The sequence below is a fragment of the Chelonoidis abingdonii genome, chromosome 2 (genome assembly GCF_003597395.2).
Source record: "Chelonoidis abingdonii isolate Lonesome George chromosome 2, CheloAbing_2.0, whole genome shotgun sequence".
NCBI classification, from domain to species: Eukaryota; Metazoa; Chordata; order Testudines; family Testudinidae; genus Chelonoidis; species Chelonoidis abingdonii.
The window spans coordinates 45,532,171-45,555,148 of NC_133770.1; the positions used below are offsets into that span (position 1 = coordinate 45,532,171).

General features: G+C 43.2%; 2 protein-coding genes across 5 annotated transcripts in view; one reads left to right on the forward strand and one right to left on the reverse strand.

The window, feature by feature from the left end:
- SLC25A40 (solute carrier family 25 member 40) overlaps positions 1–17,365 on the reverse strand; it is a 114,457-nt gene extending 97,092 nt beyond the window's left edge. The window contains exons 1-5 of one of the 2 annotated variants that reach the window (XM_075062323.1): positions 17,310–17,365; positions 11,123–11,244; positions 6,396–6,455; positions 3,962–4,068; positions 1,330–1,397 (exon numbers count right to left, since the gene is read on the reverse strand). In XM_075062323.1, the coding sequence (XP_074918424.1) occupies positions 1,330–1,397; positions 3,962–4,068; positions 6,396–6,455; positions 11,123–11,219 (332 nt within the window). In that variant the 5' untranslated portion in view covers positions 11,220–11,244; positions 17,310–17,365. Of the gene's footprint in view, positions 1–1,329; positions 1,398–3,961; positions 4,069–6,395; positions 6,456–11,122; positions 11,245–17,269 lie in introns of both variants that reach the window. The other variant, XM_075062322.1, reaches the window with a different exon arrangement.
- Positions 17,366–17,448: 83 nt separating this feature from the next.
- Positions 17,449–22,978, forward strand: part of DBF4 (DBF4-CDC7 kinase regulatory subunit) — a 53,320-nt gene continuing 47,790 nt past the window's right edge. The window contains exons 1-3 of one of the 3 annotated variants that reach the window (XM_032793365.2): positions 17,449–17,552; positions 18,012–18,107; positions 21,182–21,360. In XM_032793365.2, coding sequence (XP_032649256.1) covers positions 18,062–18,107; positions 21,182–21,360 — 225 coding nt within the window. In that variant the 5' untranslated portion in view covers positions 17,449–17,552; positions 18,012–18,061. The remainder of the gene's footprint in view (positions 17,553–18,011; positions 18,108–21,181; positions 21,361–22,978) is intronic. The other 2 variants (XM_032793368.2, XM_032793366.2) reach the window with 2 other exon arrangements.

Here is a 22,978-nt window from a genome sequence, read left to right on the forward strand (position 1 = left end):
GCAATCAGAGGGCAGGGAACAGGGGGATTGAATGGGGGCAAGGGTCCTGGGGGGGAGTCAGGAAGGAGCAGTGGTTGGATGGAGTGGCAGGGGGCAGTCAGGGACAGGGATTCCAGCGGTGGTCAGGGGACAGGGAGAAGGGGTGGTTGGATGGAAAAGGGGTCTCGGGGGGGGGGGGCAATCAAGAATGAGAGGAGGGGTTGGATGGGGCAGCAAAGGGTAGTCAGGGAAGGGGGGTGGATGGGGAAGGGGTCCCGGGGGGCATCAAAGAACATGGGAGGTTGGATGGGGCAGGAGGCCCGGGGGGAGGGGGGGGCGGCCACGACCCCCTTGTGGGGTGAGGAGAAGGGAACCTGTTGTTACTATTTTGGCAGCTCATCACTGGTCACGCCCCAATCAGGCACAGCTGGCCTGTATAAAGAGGCTGGGAGCCAGAAGTCCAAAAAGTCTCTCTCTGTTTGTAGAGGGAGAAGGGCCTGACTGCAGAGAGCTAGACACAAGTGAAGCAGGGCTGAGTGAAGCAGGGCTGGGGACAGGTAGAGGAGCTTGGGAGCTCTAGCCTGGAAGGACCCAGGCTGTGGCCTTGCATTGGGCTAAATGGTACTGGGGGTTGCAGAGGGCAGCCCAGGGGTAGGCCAAGGCAGCAGGTCCAAACCCTCCTTGCCAGTGATGAGTAGGCTGATTCTGCAGTCTGCCCCAGGGCATGGGGCTAGACAATGACTGGCAGTAGCCACACACTGAGGTGAGGTGGGGATAGAGGGTGGGGGTTTCCCGGGGAGGGGAGCCCCCGAAAGTGGGTTATTGCCAAGGGGCAGCACTTCAGGTGAAAGGGCATCAGGTCTAGGGAGGGACACAGGGGCCAAGAGGACAGGCAGATCATCGGCCTGCAGAGGGCGCTCTGAAGCTGGAACTGAGCTAATTCCCTGAGAGACAAGCAGGAGGCTAGGCAAGGGTGAGTCCACTCCTCTGCAGGCCTTAATTCCTATTCTTGCCAGGATGATATGATATGCTCTCAAAAACCATCTGACAGAGAGGGAACAATGATATTGCACTTGAAAGGTATTAGTTGATTGTCAAAGGTTTGATATGCCTGCACAACTACTGAGGATACATCAAAGAGGCTGCACGGAGAAATTTCATTGACTGGCTGAAGTTATATTCTTGCCTCTGAAGGTTTCCAATACACTAGATATAACTAAAAAGTTAACTCGGGAAACTTGTAAATTGTCTATAATTAAACACTTAGGAATAAGCATACTCACTGGTCAAAATAATGAAGTATAACTACCCGTTAAAACACGTTATTGAAAATATGAAATTGCAACTTACAACGTTGGAGGAAGTCCACTCCACAGTGATTTAATACCCTCTAGTTTAATAATTTTCACAAATGCATCCTAAAATAATAACCAAATACAGATCATTAGTTAGTTATTTAACTCTCCAATTCATGTAACAATTATGTTGGTGGGCAGGAGATGGAATTAAAAATACACTGCAAGAGAAAGTAGTACACTAAAAAATGGTTTGTCACACACATAATTAACTTTAAGTACTAGTTCTTCTATTGGTATAAATCAGAATTGTCAGATGTATAAAGTTAAGCATGTACATAAATATTTGCAGGATAGGGACCTTAGTTTGTAACATTAGTAGACATCAAAGAAGCAGGACGGATCTGACTGGGAACAAATTACTTTCAAAATAGGTACAGCACAGGCAGCAACTATGAAAGCTTCCCTAAACTATCCCACCCACACATCTCTACTGTCACCTGAAAGAATTACCTCAAGGTATAAGAAGATAATTCACTCTCCATGCTTGGTCAGTACTTGGCCTCTAACAGCAAGAATGCATATTATGCTTGGCCAATTAGGATGGGATTTTATGGTGATGTAGACACCACCGATAGAAACTATGTAGACCACTAGCTAGTTTCATATGGGTCACCAGTCATTGTAGGACGATTATTTTCTGTCACTACCTACCTGCACTGTATTTGAATATATGTCCTTTGTTTGTTATACTATTACATATAAAGAACCATTTCCTCAAGGGAAGGAAATTGGCACAGTTTTCCATTGGCTGATTTACACCAGCTGAGTATCTGGCCAAACCTTTGTTCCCCTAATTAATATACTTTTTGTTGTGATGTGATTCCAGAAAGACAATTAATGTTTACATAGGGCCCAAAGTGTGCTGGACACATTTACCATCTAAAACGGTACAGAGGGAAGATGGCAGTGACTGAGCAGTGAAATCATGCATCTTATTAGTTACATGAGATGTTAACAGAATTTGATATCAGTTCATGCAAGAGGCTTGCAAGGGCAAAAATATTAAAATATTTTTTTAAACTGCAATTTCTTGACAATTAGCACCCAATTATATGGTAATAAAGGACAGTTTTATTAGCCTCAGAATTGTCCATAACTACTTTCCAAAAGTAAAAGGAAAATCCAGAATCTGGTAAAATTAGTCCTCTTGTATTCCCCACCAAAATGCTCCTTGGTATAGGGGAAATGTGCACAAGATCATTTACCAAACAGAATTTAAGTGACTTACTAAGGATTATGCAGTGGAGTTGATTGAAAAATGCAGACAAATATTTGTGAAAAAGAAATCTGTTTTGTGAAAATTTGTTGAAATTTTCAAAAAACTTTCAACTACGCTAAGAGCTGGTAAAAAAATCTTCCAATACATTTCATGAAAATTTTTTAAAAATTGCAAAAAAGCTCACTGAAATTTAGAAAATTCTTGAATACCTCTATTATGTAGTAAGTTTACACAAGAGTTAAGAAATCTGGTGGCTGAAGTAGAGTCCTGTGCTTTAATTTCTAGATTCCAGTGTCTCTTCTACAAAATTATTTCAAATCACCTGGTGAAATCCTGGTTACATTGACTTCAATCAAGCCACAATTTCACCCCTGTATTTAACGGGGACAACCTTAAAATTGGGCTAATAATGCATGTACAAGTCAGTAAAATGCTGAAAGATCTGCAGATAGAAAAGTACAGCAAGTACAGATAATTATTACTATGCATGTATTTCAGACTGGGGAGGTAAGATCAGTGGGTCAGTATCCTGGCAGAAGGAATTGTGTCTTCCCTTTCCACCTCTCCTTTATCTTAATTAGTCTACGATTGTTCTAGGTGAATGTGTGTGAGAGAAAAAAAGAGAGCCCTCTCAAACCCTTTGGATAACTATTAATAATTCTATTGTTATAACAGATAAAAGTAACTAAAATAAAATGGAACTCAGAATAGTGGCTTAGGAATTGTGGGTGGAACCAACTGACCTGGTTCTAACTTTTGTTCAGACACTTAATTTGCTATGATTGTTAGCACTTTTTACCGTAATTTAAAGTGAAGGAATGTTATTCTGCATATGCATATATGCGCAGAATACCATTAGCTACACAGCAATCTTGCTCAGATGTGCATTGACTGGATAAGGCAAGGCCCTGCAGGAGCCATTACGCTTGGCAATCAGCACAAAACTGGACACAGAAAAATAATAAGCTCAGCATTCATCCATTCTTCCTAGAGCTGACGTTCCAATTTTTTTAAAAAAAGGAAAAATATGGGACCTACAAGTACTGTTTTGTGTCTATATTTAAGGTTTTAGCTTGGGTCCTGCAGGCTGATTAACAAAGGTACAAAAATCAACCCTGCAAACTGATCTGCATGGATCAGAACCTTACTGTTTTACAGTAGGTAGTGTGTCAGAAAGAAAAGCAAAATCTTATGATAAACTTGCTATATTTAAACATGTTGATAAATCTTCTGTAAATCTGCACTGTCAAAGTATGTACACTCGTAGTGATATTGTTTTGCAATAATCCCTCTAAAACAACACTGAATAGCACATGAACTCCTTAAGAGGTTTAACTAGTAGTATGTCACTGTTTATTTTTAACACATTCCCCATATATTAGTATTATAAATATAACTTCCTTACCAACATCCCTCTGAAATGGCCAGGTTTCTTATACCAGGCTTTGCTTTTTCCATCCTCACAGACATATACATGATCCATAAGGCCATTGGAGTAAACAAAACATTTTCCTAATAAAATGTTACATATAAGGAAACAGTTAACTCCTGCAATATCTTTACCATTCAATAGCATTTTTACATCAATCATATGGGTAACAAATATGCTGCTTTGACAAACTGGGACAGAATAAATTTGGAAAGCCAATAAAGGCTGGCATTAAAAAGAGAGAGGCAGGGGAGCAGCAAACACAACTACCAAAAATATCCCTGCCAGATTAAATGAAATTGCTTACCCAGACTCCAAAAGCTGAAGTTAAGCATTAATGGAGCTAGCACTACATTAGTGGCTGTTGAAGGAGCAAGAAAACAGGAAAAGAGTTGGATATAATCAAATCAGATTTCATTTATACCATCTACCCTGTGAGGTAGGTACTATTATCCCCATTTTACCAATGGGCAAATGGAGGCACAGGGAGGTTAAACAACTTTGCCCAAGGTGACACAGGAAGTCTGTGGCAGAGCAGGGACTTAGGTATCTCCATCTTCTCATTTCTTTTCTCTTGCCCTCTCTCTCTCTCCTTTGTTAATTATATATAAATAAATAGCAAGAATAAATTGGCACATCTTTGACAGAAGTGTAAGACAACATAGCATTTTAGCTTTCTGTTTACACAAGTGGCCAAATAAGAATTATTGCTCCTTTTCAAAATTTTCCTCAAGTTCCAGATATGGGCTTTACTGTTGAATTAGGATTCCAGTAATCATGGTTTTATAACCATAAATCTCTTGTAGGAATATTTAATTTAATTATATTGATGTCTGTTTCTCCTTAACCAACTGTATATAGTTTTGCAATATTCCTGTGCTCTTCATAGTTGAAATACTGAGTGGCTATGTAAAAATGGTACCCTCTTACTTAAGAAATCTTCCTGGGCGTACTGAGTTATACCTACTTACTTAATTGACTAAAATAAGATTTTGCTACCTTTTTAACTCTTATTGACATCATAGAGTCAACACAGCTATAGAAGAGCGAACTAGAATCTTCTCTGGCTCAGCATCAACATAATTGTCAAGTAAATTCAAACTAAGGTTGCCAATTGTCTAATCACACAAACCCAAACACCCTTGCCCCACCCTATGCTGAGGCCCCACCCTGCTCATGCCATCTGCTCTCCCTCCATCGCTTACTCTCCCCTACCCTCACTCACTTTCACCGGGCTGGGGCACGGGGTTGTGCTGGAGGAGGGGGTGCAAGCTCTGAGCTGGGGCCGAGGGGCTTGAAGCGTTGGAGGGGAATTCAGGCTGAGTCTGGGGCAGGGATGCAGGAGGGGGTGCAAGCTCTGGGAGGGAGTTTGGGCACTGGAGGGGGCTCTAGGCTGGGGCAGTGAATTGGGGTGCAGGAGAGGTGAGAGCTGCTGGCTGTGAGAGGGAGTTTGGGTGCAGGAGGGGGCTACCCAGGCTGGGACAAGGGGTTGGGGTACAAGAGGGGTGCAGGCTCTGGGGGGGGGAGTTTGGGTGCAGGAGGGGGTTCAGGGCTGGGGTGCGGGAGGGGGTGAGTAGTGCAGACTCGGGTGGCTCCTGATCAGCAGTGTAGCAGGTCTAAGGCAGGCTTCCTGTTGCTCTGGCCTGGCACTGTTCCTGGACGCAGCTGGCATATCCCTGCGACCCCTGGAGATGGGGGCAGGAGGCTCCGCGCACTGCCCCTACCTCCAAGCACTGTCCTGAAACTCCCATTGACCACTGTTCCCAGCCAATGGGAGACGCGGAGTCGGCACTCGGGGCAGGGGCAGTGTGCAGAGACCCTCCTGCTGCCCCAGGGCCCGCACTGACGTGTCTGCCGCTTCTGGGAGTGGCATGGGGCCAGGGCAAGGAGACTGCATTAGCGCTGCTGCGTCACTGTACTTTTAGCAGCCTAAAATCTCCCAGTTTGGCTTCAGTAACCTCCGGGAGATAAAGCCTGACTCTGGGAGACTCCTGGCAAAACCAGGAGGGTTGTTAACCCTAGTTCATACTGCAAGATCAAGTTTTGTGTTCAGTTACATCTATACAACTCAAACAACAATACTGGAGTGCAGAGTTGTACCTGAGGGCAGAATTTGGACCTCAAAAACACTACTACTAGAGATGAGGTGCAAGTCAGAAAGAACACAGTTGGACTTTCCGGTCCTAGTTGATTCTGCGGGGCTGAAAGTTGGCAGTAGAGTGAGGGGGAATCTTTTTCTTAAAAAAATAAGCAAATTCGAACTAAAGCCATTGAGACAAACACAGAACCTTACATCATCATTTTTCAGAGCAGAAGTATACTTAAAATAGATTTGGGGGAAATTATTAAGATGGAAAGTATTTATAAAGATATCAGATTACCTTAATTATTTAAAAACCTGTATATTTACCATTAGCGAATGAATTGCTTTGGGCCTGCAGTCGAATTTTGACAACATCAAGAGGTGTCACTAAAACAAACCAAAAAAGAATCACATGACTTTTTGAAGACTACATTTTAGATGTATTTCCTCCTTAGGAATGCACTGTAAGCCTTGGAAGAAGAGCAGCACATTGATTCTGATGCCATGTCATTAGTTTCCACAACTACTACACTAATTATTTCTCAGAAAATTATCATTTTGCAAAGTGTGATGGGATTCCCCGGAGTGCAGCCTGGGACTGTGGGACCGCCTAGGCTGTCTCTCACAAAGCTTTGCTAGTGACAAGCAGCAAGCCCCTCCAGGTGGTGATATCACTTAGCACAACCGCATGTGGAGCCTGAGACCCAGCTAGAATGCTCCCAGAGCCACTCATGAATCACACAGAAAGGCACCAGCCAAATCCCCCCAGCTCTCAGCCTTGTACCTCAGGAATATACCATCTTGCACTGCTCAAGACAAGCAGTGCAAATTTATTAATTGGTTCACCACTTCATTGATGGAAAGTGAATATACATTAGCCTTTGTAAACCTCAGCAAACACTCTTACCAAACACTTCAGGCAAACTCATTGGTAAAAATAAATAGTTAAACAAATTTATTGACTACAAAAGATAGATTTTAAGTAATTATAAATGAAAAGTCAGAGTTAGTTACCAAAATAAAATAAAAGAACGCAGTCTAAACTCTCAACCCTATTAGACTGGGCAACATTTAGATGAAGCAGTTTTTCTCACACCACTGAATATTGCAGTATATAGCACACCCTTGAAACCTGGGTCAGTCCCCTGTTGGAGTCTTCTGAGTGTCCAGGTTGCTTGCAGCGTAAGTGGAGGAAGGAGAAAGGCCAAGCAGTGGGCCCCCATGTTCTGTTTTATACCCTTAGGCCATGTGCTTGGAGAACACAAGTCCCAGGCATGTCTGGTGGGCATTACTGAGTTCCAAGATAAAGCAATACGCTGGTGTGTCTCCTGTGAGTGAGTCATTGAATTGTAACTCCTCTGCTGGACAATGGGTGATAATGTCTGTTCAGCACCCACCCAGCGTTGGTTATCTATGCCCTCTGGAGAGCTAGTATCTCTGGAGAGCTAGTATCTGGTCACTTCCCAAACCCACAGCATATTTTAGTGACAACCATACAGCACATTCTCATAATTTCATATGCATTAATGATATACATATTTAGATGGAACAGTAGGTTTCAGCAGATCATAGCCTTTCCCCGATACCTTACATGGCATGCTTTATAGGCAGGATCACAAATATATATAAATGAGGAACATGGGGTTTATAGGGCGCTTCCCCAAGGTATAGAATGTCACACAAGGCATTAGCTAGAGAAAACAGAGAAGCTGTTTAACAGATGTTTTGCTGGCCTAAGAATAGCTAATATCCTATGCGGCTTGTAGGTGACCAGCTATCCCTTTGCCTTCTTATTTCCCATCACACAGACCGATGCAAAATGTTTAGAAGAGCATGGCGATTATTCAAAACCCAATCAAAGAGGCGTGTTGCATTAAGTACAATTTGTACAAAACAGCACAGCAAAATCATTTAAATGGCATACCACGGTGGAAACCGTACTTGCCAATTAAGCAATTGTTCATATTATCAGAGCAACACAGTACTCACAGTGTGCTAGTGTATACCTGTCTATTTCATTAATTGATTTTAATGGCAATCTGCAAAGTAAAAAAAGGTAGACTTGTGCTCTCCTTTGCTCCTTTACAACACATTTAGATGCAGGTATGTGGGGGACTGGCTTATTTTAAAAAAATCAGCTTTCTTTGCACTTTAGAAATTCAAGTTTATATACTGCTGAAAGCTACGGTGACTGGAGGAGTAGTGAAATATGACATCTGAGGAGACCCAGATCATATCTATGTTGAGAAATTTACACACACACAAAAAATCCTCATTGGTTAACAATTCCTCAATGTAGACAAGGTCTGAAAGCAGAACAACTAAGAGGTAAGGTATCTTTAGTGAGACTATTTGCTAAACAAGAAATGTAACACCTAATATAATTACAATTCCTAACGTACATGGAAGGTTGGCGGCAAGAGGGAGGAGAATGGTTTTATTAAAAACCCAGACACATCCATCCCTTCAACTAAGGTGTGAGAGTTCATAATACACATGGCTCCTAAAATGTCCTCTGGCAAATACAAGGAAGATCATACATTATCTTATTTTGGCCTTCTTCAAACATCATAATATAGCAAAAAGGGGCACAAACCCAATTAATAAAAAAATCATCTGCAGCTCAACTAAAATATTTTCCCCAGCATGTCAATGAGTAAAAAACAATACTAAAGTTGCAGCAATTCATTTAGCAACCATATAGCATGAAAGTTTATACCTGCAAACTACAACATCTGCTAATTATTTCAGGCTCTATTTGAAAAAAATTGTAGTATATCACATGTGATCTCTGCACAAAAATAAAGTGATGCTCATATGTTTTCCTTAGCTATTTTCAAATAGCCCATAAAATTAAGATAAATCAATAGTAGGCACTTTTAAATAGATTAAAGAGTGTCCACAGAAGGGGTTGCACCAGTGAATGTGATCAGCACTGCTCCATGTAGTCACACAGAGTTGGAATCTAGTTTACAGCCAGGGAGCAGGGGGAACCAGAAGCGTAAACTAATGAGCTGGGCAGCGTGGAGAACAGTGCAGTTAGTAAGGTCTAGGAAAATGAGCTGCTAAAGAAGGCTATAAACTGGGCCCTTCCCTTGTACAAAAATGGAAGGAAGTTCTGATCTGGGTTGCTTGCAGAAGACCGCAGGAGCCAAGGGCTGTGCAGAGACGCAGGGAGAGCATAGTGAAAAACTCATCCTTTAAAATAATCAATCAACATATTATATGCCAATTAATATTTTAAACTATCAGATGCAGCTGCATGTATTGCTGTGGAGAGGGAATACAATAAATTGATACTACCATTTAATTCAGCAGTGGTTGCTGAGGAACTTTAGGCATTGCTGCAGCAGAATCAGGTCCCACTGAATACAGAGAGCCTTAGTTATAGCTGAAGTCTAAATTCAATCTCTGCTGCAAAATGAGAGAAGCCAACTCCTGCTGGCAAATCCCATTTTAGAACAACACTGTCAATCAAGGGCAGTCCTGATAGTCTCTCTTGAGCAGTTCTTATAAGGAGAATGCCCAGGTTATCAGAGCACACACACACACATACTCCTTTACTAAGCTTCAGAATCATGGCATCTCCCCCATAAGCCAATCAATCTAAGCCTCCAAACAGGAAGTGAAGCAGTAGCCAGCAAAAAATAAAAATTATCTCAAAATAAGAAAAATAATCCCAAATCTTGCAATTTACTCTAAAGAAGCTACATGTATTTGAAAACGGACACTGAAGAAACAATTAATCAATTGTCAGGGGTGGACCCAGTAGCAAAGGATTAACAAGAGTGCTCCAAATACCTTCAGTATCTTGAAGAGTCAGAAAGTACATCTCTGGTCCTGTACATTTTTAAATAAATGCATAACTTTACAAAAAGTTTCACCTGTGCTTAACTGTTTGCAGGCCTGGGTCTAAGTACTCCTCACTACTGGATGCCATTGAAACTTGTAATTAAAACCACACAGGGCTTGTCTACACTGGCACTTTACAGCGCTGCAACTCTCTCGGCCGGGACTGAAAAAACACACTGATAGCTACTCCCCTCATGGAGGTAGGTTTTTTTATAGCGCTGGGAGAGCTTTAATGTTTAATTAAAACGGCAGTACTTTAATGTTGCTAGTGAAGACATACCCACACAAAAGTGCACACAAACTACATAATAGATGGAAAGTTTCCTTTGTTTCCCCCTCTGATTCTCCCTCCAGCCAACTCAACTGAGAATTCACAAACACAAAACTATTACCAACAAAACCACTTTTATATTTTATATTTTTCAGCTTTGAAGCACTTTATAGTAATTAATCAATCTCCACAAGTCTCCTAAAAGACAGGTATTATCCTCATTATGCAGCTGGAACATGCTCAAGTCCATGCAGCAACTCAGAATTGGGATAGCAGTTTAAGAGTTGCTGTCATCTTTTTCCAGCCTTGCGGTCAGTCTACTAAATGATGGTGCCTCTAAAAATTTATAATTATTTATTTTTCTGAAAAAAGAAATTCTTCAATACATTTACTTTTCAAGTTCATTATAGCTGAATTCCCGATCCTGCAAACACTTGTGCAGGTGAATAGCAACACTGAACTTGAGTGGGATGACTTGTGTGTAAAATTACTCACATGCATAGTGCTTTCAGGATTGAAGACTAGCAGAGTAAGCAGACCACTTACAACAGAGTCCTTTATCTGTCATTCATGTTTCAGAAGTAGGAATTACTGAATCAAAACTTGTTTAGCCTCATTTTGATTATAGATAGAAAAGTAAATTATTCTGTGACATTACAGGGTAAGGGAGGGGAAACATGATAAAAGTTAATAACAATTGTTCTCATTTTTGGAAGTGACTACAATTTGTTAAAAGACTGGAAAGACTCCAACTGACCAAAGTATTTGTGGGTTCAAAATACTTAAATAGTAATGCTGATAAAGAAAACAAAGAGTTTCTTATGCTATAGCACAGCTGAATAAACGATGTAAAAAATCTTTTAAAATTGTCTAAACAAAAGAGAGAGTTATGATTTACTTTATGCAAAGTTTGATCAATATTTTGTCTTACCCAAGAGTGATGTAACAATAGCTCCACAACAAGAGGCAATTGCTTGCTGAGAAGTGGTTATTTTATACAATTCATTGTTATTCTCTTCAGAACCCATAATTTCCCTTTCACAGAAAAGCAACCTATTAAGAAACAGAAATGAGATTGTTTTCAAAACTTATGGAAAAATCATTAGAAAAAAGTGTAAATATTAGTCTTCTGTTTGCATGCCAATATTGTCAAGTCATTATCTATTGTAAAAGTTAGAAAATGTATTTGTTTCACAGCTTGTTCTGAAAAAAATATTAGATCTAAGCTTACTTAAATAAAAATTAAAACAAAAAACTCAGATGCATAGTTAACTGTAGATTTTAACACCTTTTAAACATTAAAAATAAAGAGGCTCTAATCCATGTCCACATCTTCCCCAGCTAGGTGCTCAGCAGCACTTGCTAGTTCAAGTGAAATTGCTGGATGTTGTCAGCACTCTGAAAGCACTGCAGGCCATATCTCTTAGCTAACCATCCTAGCAACAGCACACTCATGCTGAACAGAAGATACACGTTCTACTCCTGAAGGCATTATGTGGCAAAACAATTACAAATTCTGAGCCAAAAAATTAAAAATGCTGAGCACAATATTTTAAAATTCTTCAAGTTTTACTTGTCAATAAAGAAATGCAGAGGCTCCAGCATGACAGTGCACAAAGGTGGGAGATCACTCTGCAGCCTCCCCACCACCCATCCTGGGGACTAGAACTCAGAGAGGTGAGGCTGCACCTGACCCTGACACAGCACAAGGCCTGGGCCTGCCCCAGAAACACCCTGAGGCCCCACCCTTCTGTGCTAGGCACACCAGGTGTGGGGCAGGCAAGATCCAAGTGTGGAGTGGCTCAGTGTGGGTAGATCCAGGTGTGGGGTCAGGGGATTCTGTGGGGACAATCTGGGTGCAGGCAGCTCAGTAGGGGGTCTAGGTGTGGGGGGATCTGGATGCACAGAGGCTCGTTGGGAGGTGGCAGGGTCCAGGTGCAATAGGACTCTGCAGGGGCTTCCAGGTAAAAGCGGTTGAGGCTCAGTGAAAGGGTCTGAGTGCTGGGGGAGTGGGGATCTGCATGCAGCTAATTGGGGGTCAGTGGTGGGGGGGCTCAGGGTGGTGCAGGGGTGTGTTGCTCATCAGAGTGGGGGGTTGAGTGCAAGCAGCTCAGAGAGGGGTGGTCTGGGTGAGAGGTGAGGGTCTGGAGGCGGGCGGTCTGGGTGCAGAGGGCTCCACAGGCAGAGGATGAGGTTCAATGGGGTGAGGTTAGGCTATGGAGGGCTATGGGGGCTCTGAGTGTACAGGGTGAGGCTTGGTGGGAGTGTCTGGGTTTGGGAAGTCCAGATGCACAGGGGCTGGGCAGATGGGGGAGCTAAGGAGTGATGGGAGCAGGAAGCATGGAGGATGCTGAGCTTCCTACAGCTGGGGAAGGTTTCTGGGGGTGGGTCTGACACAGCCCCAGTCACTCCTTGTAGGGAAAGAGGAAGTCCTCTCCTCTCCTGCCTCCAGCCCAGCTGGGATTAGCAGCTGATCCCGGCTCAGGGTAGGAGCCACTGGCTGGGGTGTGCCCAGCCCTGTGGTGATTTACCTCTCCGCTGGCTGTTCCGGGTGCCTGAAACGATGTACCTGAGCAGCTAGCGAGGGGTGCGTGACTGCTTTTGCATCTTGCCTTTGCTTCCCTGACAGAAAATCATTTTTCTGTGGAGAAGCAAAGAAATCTACAGGGGACATTAATTCTGCGAACGCACAGTGGTGCAGAATTCCCCCAGAAGTAATGCTTCCCCGCAGAATTTTACAACATTGTCTTTAAGGAGGAAGAGCACTTGCCCCACACCATTCTCTGGGTGTGATCTGTAAGGAAAGGGTGGAACCATTCAAGAGCAGCACATCCATCCCTACTGCAATCCAAGAGCAAGTCAATAATACTTGATGGTCAGCACTATCAATGGCTAACAGATCTAACAACACCAGCATGGACATTTTATCCATCACCAGGAAGAGATCATCTACCAATGCAATTAGGGTTGTTTTTACCCCTTATACAGGTCTGTACCCAGACTGAAAAGACTCAAAAAGAACTGAGGCATCTGAGTACTCAGGCTTCTCTCATAAAAAACTTCTCTATAATCTTACCCAGATATAGAACATGCAGTATTGACCAATAGTGAATGAGATTGTTGACATCAAGTTTTCACTTCTTGAACAAAAGCCAGGAGAAGCCAGCAGGCTGTCCTCACGAGCCAGGAAAGCCACAAGTCCAAAGAATAGTATGTGGGACAAGTATGATCTAAAAGTCAAGCATGTCTTATTAAATGTACATATAACTAATGCAGCTGTTATTTTATTGATGTTGCAAAGTTCTTGTAAATTTTAAAGGGTTCTAGATAAATGCTGTGTTTTATTATTTGTCTTTACTACCTAATGACTTTAATCTCCCCATTATAAAAGCTAATCTTAACTGGCTACATGATGCAGACAAACGTCTTTAAAACTCTTCTAGCGCAGTGATTTTCAAACTGCGGGTTGCGACCTAGTACTGGGTCACAGAATGTAAGGCACTGGATCACAGCGGCTCTGGCCAGCACCACCAACTGGGCCATTAAAAGTCCCATCAACAGTGCTGCCCAGTTAAGGCAGGCTAGTCCCTATCTGTTCTGACACCGCACTGTACCCCAGAAGCGGACAGCAGCAGGTCCAGCTCCTAGGCACGGGGGGAGGAGGCGCACGGTGCTCCGTGCACTGCCCTCACCCCAAGCATCAGCTCCACATTCTTATTGGCCAGAGGTGTTGCCTGAGGGCGAGAGCTACATGCCTTCACCAAGGATCCAAACCTGCTGCTGGCCGCTTCCAGGGCGCAGCGCAGGCCGTGGTACCAGAACAGGTAGGAAGCCTGTCTTTGCACCCCCGCTGCCCGGGAGCCGCCTGAGGTAAGCCTGTGTCCCAGCCGCATGCCCCAGCCCTGACCCCACCCAAACCTGGAGCCCCTTCCTGTACCCTTAACCCCTCATCCCTGGCCCCACCCCAGAGCCTGCACCCCCAGCCCAGAGCTCTGATCCCCTCTCACACGCCAACCCCAGCCATGAGGCCCCTCCAAACCCCAGAACCTGCACCCCTAGACTAGAGCCGACCCCCTCCCGCCATAGTTTTATTGAAGGTTGTCCTTGTTGCTGCCATTGGTACCTGGCAGAAGGGTTACTATACCTGAGACCCTCTGGAGCTAAACACATGAGCTTCTATTTCATGAGCTAAAAGACATCTCTGTTAACTCCCGGGGGAATTCTGCGCCACTGCGCACATGCAGAATTCTTGTTCCTCACATATTTATTTGTTTTCCCTGCATCCAGATCTCCCAAGACCTACACCACCCACTGAGCTGCCTGCACCCAGATTGTCTCACACAGAATCCTCTGACCCCACACCTGGATCCTCCAACACAGAGCTTCTTCCCACTTGGCTCCTGCCTGATTGAGCTAGCCTGCCTGCCCTGCACCTGGTGCACCTGGCGCAGAGGGGCAGGGCCACAGGGCATTTCTGGGGCAGGCCCAGGCCTTGTGCTGCATCAGGGACGGGTGCAGCCTCATCACTGAGTTTGTGTCCCTCGGATGGGGAGGCTGCAGGGTGATCTCCCACCTTCATGCACTGCCATGCTGGAGCCTCTGCATTTATTTGTTGACAAAACTAGCAGAATTTTAAAATACTGTACTCAGAATTATTAATTTTGGGGGGCAGAATGCCCTCAGGAGTATCTGTTAGCCAAGGCTGTAGCGGACTTATCATTCTCTTGGGTGCCTAGCCACCAGTAGAGGGGAACATAGTGCCATTTTGAGCAAGCAGGGGATTATCTTATAAACACTCAGTTTCTGATTTTTTTTAATAAATTCTCAACCGTGTTGCAATAAAGCAGGAATCATTAGGAAAAAATAAATTTGAACTGATGAAACAATATAACAAACCTCTGGTCCAATTCATTAATTACATGATATATTCCAAGCTTCAACAGAATTCTTATCACTTCATGAAATATAATTGCATAGAAAACTATAACTGCAAAACGGCAGTAGATTTACCATTGTTGGCAATTATTTTCTTGCATCTGCAAAGTTGATCCTGTTCTTTGTTTTCCTTATTCAAAAATAATTATAATATTGTTTTCTTTGAAAGTTGTGTTAATGCAGGGAGTCTACTAATCATAAGCAACTCTTAAAACAAAACAAAACAAAACAAAAAAACCCACAACAAGCCAGCATGCATGTACAATGGTGAAGGACAGGAAAAGGTTTGAGCACAATAAGATTATAAAAATGGGACATGGGATGCCATAAAATCATATACATCAGGAATAGATGGGAACGCTTATGTCATCAAATTTTATATAACCTCTTTTATAGCATTTTCACTGACAGTATCTCAGCAATCTTTCTACTTAGGCCTCACCTAACCAAGAAAAGTTAAATCCGTAAAACTACATTTGCATCACGACTGGACAACAGTGGTCAGATCTAGAGGTCGGAGCAGGAGTCGAGCCAAGTCAAGTTGCAGGATGTCAGAGTTCAAGACAGGCCAGAAGACAAACTAAGTCAGGATGTAGGCAGGGGAAAGTTACCAGGAGATGAGGATCAGATGCCAGGTTACAAACAGCAATCGAAGAGCAAAGCCAAGGACAGACCAGGGTCAGAAGCTAGAGTCAAGAGTCTAGTGCAAGCAGAGTCTAGAGTGGATAGAGGGAAGGAGGCAGTCAGTCCACATCGTTGCTCAGATGCCCTCCCCTCTTAGCTTCCTGGGTTAAGTACTGGTATCAGCCAATCAGTGGGCTCCAAAAGGCCACCACACAAGTACTGCTCGGAAGTGCTTCCTGTCAAGCCCAGCCTCAGAGAGCCTCCGCTAGCCATGCAGCAGCATAGAATCCCTATGGTCCCAGGTCCCAGCACTGTAGGTTCTTACAGTCTCATACAAGTATTTTTTTTGCCTTGTCCGATGTAGTTAAACAGTATATGCCCTAGTCTGGGCACAATTATATCAATATTGCTTACCTTGCTTCCTGAAAAGTATATGCATTTTATATCAATATAGTTAAAGCAGCAAGACTTTCAAGTATAAACAAACCCAACCTCTAATGGTTCAGAGCCTTTATGTCTAAACAGATCTTCTCACAACCTCATATACCTCCAGAGAGTCCATGTATCACCCCCAAAAGGCTGGTATCATTCATGCCCCCATAGGCTTTCACCGGGAAAAAGGTGTGCTCTTAACTTGGGTGAGCTAACTCAAGTTCACTAGGATTTTCCCTTGAATTAGCTAACTCTAGTTAAGAACACCCCCCCCCCCCCAGTAAAGATAAGGCCTCAGAAACTCCAGTCCTCGAAACTGAAGGGATATACTCACCCCTCCTCAAGATCATGTCCTCCTACAGATTTCTGCTCACACCCTAGGCTGAAGAGAATTTGCTCTCTCCATAGAAAAGCTCCTTCACCTCACCTCACAAGACACAGTCCCCTTTAGGAACATCAGCCTCTACCACACACACACCCCTCCCACTCTACCCACACAGACTCCATGTCCCCACACTGGTGACTACAACCCATAGTCCTTCCCCCAACAGCACATCCCACTAGTGACTATAGCCCCCTCTCCTTCCCCCCACTAGTGACTATGCCCCCTTCCCCCCATACCATCCTCCAGTAGTGATGACAGCCCCCACTAGTGACTACAGCCCCCACTCCTTCTTCCCTCACTAGTGACTATAACCCCCACTCCCATCCCATTAGTGACTATAGTCCCCACACCTTCCCCCATGCCTTCCCCCACTAGTGACTACAACCCCCACTCCCTTCCCACTAGTGACTACAGCCCCCACACCTCCTTCCGCCCCACACCCTCCCCCACTAGTGACTACAGCCCCCACTCCTTCCCCCCACACCCTCCCCCACTAGTGACTACAATCCCCACTCGTGACTACAGACCCCTTCCTTCCTCCCACTCCGTCCCCACTAGTGACTACAACCCCCACACCCTCCCCCACTAGTGACAACTGCCCCCGCTCATACCCCGTGCACCATCTCCTCAAGATTGCGGCCACTGATAGACAATGTCGCTTCCCCACTTATGGACCTGTGCCCCCTACAGCAGCTTTCCCACCCGGAGAGCTCGTCCCCCGAGGCCATCAGCTGCTCCGTACCGGGCTGTAGGGAGGCAGGAACCCGCTCCGAGTCACTCAACTCCCAGCGCTGGGGGAAGCGCAGCCCCACCGCCAGCATGCCCCTCTGCAGTGCAGCGCCGGCCGTGCCGCCTCCTCAGGGGGCGGTGCTAGTCAGCCCCGCCCGGCGGCGGGCCGCGCAGGGAAGGAAGGACGCTAGGATAGTAGGCCCCTGTTGAGGTGGGACTCGTGAGGCGGGAAAGCGCCGAGAGAGCCACTGGCGGGGTGAGCGTCCCGGTCACGGTGGCCGGGGCTCGGTCTTAGAGCCCACGATGAGCGACCAGGAGCAGCCGGGGGAGAGGGGCAGCGGGAGCGGTGTCTGAGGCGGGGGTGACCGTTGGGAGCGGGGCACGGGAGCAATGACTGGGGCGGGGGGTGACCGTTGGGAGCGGGACAGCGGAGCGATGACTGGGGCGGGGGTGACCGTTGGGAGCGGGGACGGGGGAGCGATGACTGGGGCCAGGGTTACCGTTGGGAGCGATGACTGGGGCCAGGGTGACCGTTGGGAGCGGGGACGGGGGAGCAGAGGCGCAGTGTCTGCGGTGGGGGTGACTGAGACTTGGAAGCAGCAGTGTGTTGGGGATGGGAGCCAGGGAGCAGTAACTCGGGGTGGAGGATGTGCATAGGCTGCCTCTGTCCCTCTCCTGGGCCTTTAATCTCTCTCTCAAACTATTTCTCCTGCAGTTCATAACCCTCGAAGGAAGGTGGGCAGAAAAATGTGACTCACCAGGAAAATGAAACCAAGTGCTATGAAGATTAGCAACGAAGGGCAAGTTACACGTAGGTGATGGTCTTTCCCCATGTGATCTTAAGCTATTATGGAAAGCAGTTCAAAATGATTGTAAATCTCATTCAGTTGCTATAATGGATTTTTTTAACAAGTTAATTTAGGTAAATTGCTAACTGGGAGCTGCTTTTCTCAAACCCTTCAAATAACAAGGGAGCTACATTTAATTACTAGCTATAATGGAGCCTCAATCCAGCATTTTGTCTCCTGGTGGGCTTAAGGATCTAGGAGCATGGCACTAGTTCTAAGACTGAAGCCTGATGTACCATTTCCTATAAATGCGTAAACATGTTTAATTTTATTTGTTCAGATAATAACACTGCTTCAGTGGGACTAACAAAAACTCAAACACAAAATGGTTAAAGGAATGTCTCTCCTGTATTTGTAAACACCACCGCCATCTTCCAGTAATTGAAAATTCAAAAGAAAGCTGAAATGGTTAGGTCAGGTGTCGGCAAACTTTCGGAAGTGATGTGCCGAGTCTTCATTTATTCACTCTAATTTAAGGTTTCGCATGCCAGTAATACATTTTAACATTTTTAGACGACCTCTTTCTATAAGTCTATAATATATGACTAAACTATTGTTGTATGTAAAGTAAACAAGGTTTTTAAAATGTTTATGGAGCTTCATTTAAAGCTAAATTAAAATGAAGAGCCCCCCTGGACTGGTGGCCAGGACCCAGGCAGTGTGAGTGTCACTGAAAATCAGCTCACATTCTGCCTTCGGCACCTATGCCATAGATTGCGTACCCCTGGGTTAGGTTTTTAAAACCTTTCTCTCTAATGTTGGAAGCTCAGTACTGCTTTATGCTGATAACTGAGAACAAAAAGTGAAACTGACTAGAAATAAGTGAAACTGGTTAGCCTGTTCATTGTACAAGCTGTCTGAAGTGCTGAAAATAAGTGATTAGATACCTGGAAGAGTAAATTAGGCCTAGGCCCTATAAATTGCTCCATGCAGGCAGAGACCCCTTTCCCCCATTGACATCATTAGACCTGGCAATAGGTCCGTCCTCACAGAGCAGCTTGCAGGAATGAGGCTTTTGGTATTAAAAATGTATTTGTCTTGCTAATTTCTGGTATTAAAGTAACCTAGATAAGATAATTGATATATAAATTTATTTGAGTTACCTTTCATTTTCCCTTTAAGGTCCCACTCTTGCAAGTTGATTCTCCCAGGATGAGGTCTTTCACAGTCAGTGGGGCTCTTGGGTGCATAGGTCTACCTTCGCTAATGGGAAACAATTTGTGTAGATCATTTTACAGGATCATGTCCTTTGTGTGGTTGCAAGATAAAGTTAATCCCCCACTTTTTGAGAGACTTTTTTATTTTAAATTATATAATATGCTGGAAAGGTGGAGTTTTATGGTTTGATCTTTTTTGCAATCTGTACTCATAACTCAAGTCATGTTATTGACATCCGTGACACTATTCATATGAAGAACATTCTAATCACAAGATTAAATTCAGTGTCTAATCTCTTGAGTAAACTATTAATTTTCACATTTAAGGCCTTGATCTTGCAATTATGTTTGTCTGGGTGGATCTGCTGGGCTCCAGAGAGGTCCACAAGCACATACCTAGTTGAAAGGCTGGAACCATATTGTGGTTTGTTTCAGGCATGTGTTAAGTTGAATGCTCTTCAAAGGGAAGAGCTATTTTTTTTGTCTAAAAAATTTGCTGTTAAAACTAATACTGTGATAGAACCTTATGTGACTAATCATGTACATAAATTTATGTAAATGTTTGCGCCCACCGTTGTTTGGGATACCGCACATGAGTGTTTCCTGTAGGTGCTACCATAATACTATTGTAATTTTATTTAATCATATTATGGCAACTCCTAGAGGCCTCCACCCAGTATGGAATCCCATTGTGTTAGGCAGTGTACGTACAGATAAGAAGGGAAAATCCATGTCATGGAGGTTTTACAGTCTAAATACAAATGACTGACAGAGCAGAAGAAAAGACATTATTTTAAAAAACATACTTAGCTTTTTTAATATAGTATGTTTGCAAAATTTTAATCTGAAGTCCTGTGGAAATAGTTCTTCCATGAATGATTACAATATGATTTCTCTAAATTTTTTCTTCAGTGAGATATTACCCTAAAGTTCTTTTGCTGTTTAGAAAAGTGGAATTATTGATTGGTTATTAGTTGTTTAGATCCAAATTCTGCCCTCATTTAGGACCCTATCCAGTTCTCAGTGATTTAAATGGGAGTTGGATTGAGTTCTTCTACCTGTTTAACGAATCTAAAGTCAAGTGACAGAACAGAAACTAATCTTTTTTGATATTTTGTTTGCCTTTAAATATATGTTTTGCAGATAGCCTACCCAAACACAGTATTGCTACTTTAAGGAAATAGTAAAGAGAGATACTTTCAGTTCCCAGAACATTGTCTGTCCTTGATGATACCAGTAAATTTTCTAGTGGTGTATCATTACAAACACAATGTAATATTTGGCAAATTGGGTGGAAAGAAAAGAGGACCTTATACTGCTAATGGTAAAAAAAGAAAATCAACTGTAAAAGAGGATTTTAACAGAACTGTAAGGACTTGATAACAATATCTACTGAATTCACTGGAAATCTTTCTACTGCCTTCAATGGGTTTTGGATCATGCCCTAAGAGAACAATTTGAATGAATTAGGCCCCACACTTGCAAGTACTTATGCACATGCTTAACTTTAAGCTATGGGTAATCCTGCTGCATGCTTAAAGTTAAGGATATACATAAGTGTTTGCAGGATTGGGGCCATTGGTGGTTGCTCCCCTTTAATATTAGTGTCACTGTTTTTAAATTATTTTGGATAGTCATCAAAATGTCTTCTGAATAATGAACAAAACTTGAATATTGTATTATGTTAAAGCTAGGTGCTCTATTATTTTTAAGATACTTTTCTTTCTTGTATGCTTTAGGGTCACAGTTCATCAAAAATATATCCTGCTCATGCAGAACCTTGGCTTATCCTTCACCTACTCTCCCTACTTGAATTTGGTCTTGTAAACACACGAGTACATGCAATATAATCCTATTCAAATTATCTAATCTTTTGACAGCAGGTGGAACGCAAGGAAAAACAGAAAAAAATAAATCTTCTCTGAAAACTTTGAAAAAAGATACCACAAAGACAGAGAAATCTAAATATAAGCCACTTACTGGGAAGGTGTTTTATCTTGATATTCCATCTAATGTGATCTCTGAAAAATTAGAGAAGGATCTTAAGGAACTTGGAGGGGTAAGTTAAAAATCATATGTATTTACAAAGTGGGAAAAATAATAGCAAGTCCTGGATATTTTCCCAATACATTATGTTCTGTATATACGTGGCTAGAAATGAATAATTTAAAAACTGTTGTCAAGTAATTTCATATTCTATATGTTTTTCTCATTATTTATAATGAACCCTTAGTTTAACACTAAAAATAATTTTCTTAGTGTTTTTTTCTGTTTTAAACGGACCTGGTAGCATTGCCTATGAGATTAATGTCATCCAATACTTTCCATTTTAAGACCTTGTTTTCAGTTACTTACAACTTTTGCCTAACTCTGACTGTTTTGGCTGAAATTTTCTGTGCTGGGAGTCTGTCTCAGACTGAATTTTTATTTGAAAGTTTGTCAGATTGGGTTAGTTGTTTCCAAAAATGAGATTAGGGGAAAATATCTTGTTTTGCCCATGTTTAAAGCATTTTTACAACAGTTTCATTGAGAATCTGTGGTGTCTCCATGCCTCAGAGCAGACTTTGGCAAGGAGGTCACATTGGTGCCAGGCATGTGCCTTTTGCTGTCCACATGAAATTTTGCTTAAATTTGGCCAAGTAATGAGCCTCACAAAAAAATCTCATTTTAAAAATGCTCAGAAGTGACTTATTGGATTTTGGTAGCTAAGTTCTCCAAACATTTCATCTGAGTATGCTTCAACCCAAAGCTGCAAGGACTGAATAGTTCTTTCCCTGCAGTTGCTTCTCCATGCTTTCAGGGGCAGTATCTCTTGTGTGGCCAGCACCCCTGGCTCCCCAGGCAGTGAGGAGGGGGCGGTGACCTATTTGAATTCCAGGGGTTGGGAATGTAGTGATATTAGTGTGGGGTGTATTGTACAGACAAAACTACACAGGATCTTTTCAGGGGGCAAGACAAAGATGCCACATTTATTATAACAACAATTTGATTTATGACCAATAATTAATATTTTAATCCTTACACACACACACACACATATATATAGAGATATATACATATATATATATATCCATCAGATGTTCTGCAGCTGCTGCATAGTTACCAGTCCTGAATGTAGCTTGAGTTTGTGGCTTGATTTTGCAGCTTGGGTTTGTATCTTGTGGCGGCTAACTGGCCAGGACAGCCGGGCACGAGGACGAGCTGGGTCTCTGTTGGGCATGCACCGATGCCCTTTAATGTTGGCAGCAGAACGTTACCCTTCAGAGTCTTCCATCTCACCCATCCTTTTTGTAGGCTTTAGTTTGAATCCAGAGTCTGTAGGTCTTACTGTATCACGCTGCCTCTGGGTTTGGTGATTGATCACCCATCAATTGCAGGCGTGGCTTTCAGCCTGGGACTTGGCTTTGATCTTCCTTCTATTGTACCTTTTCTGTTTAGGATGGACTCTTCTTACTTTGTTAGGGCTCTTGTCTGCATCTTCAGCCGGTGATGTTTGAACTCTATTTCATCAGGACAGCCTGGGGCTGGAGGTTGATTCTATCATTCATGCATGCCTCAGTCACACATCTAAACTAAACTAATAAGATTACAGCAGGGTTTGCAAAAATGAAAGTTGGAGGAAGCTTTTGCAAAATGGAGTAAGCATTTTAAAATGGGGTTTGGATTACAATATGGCA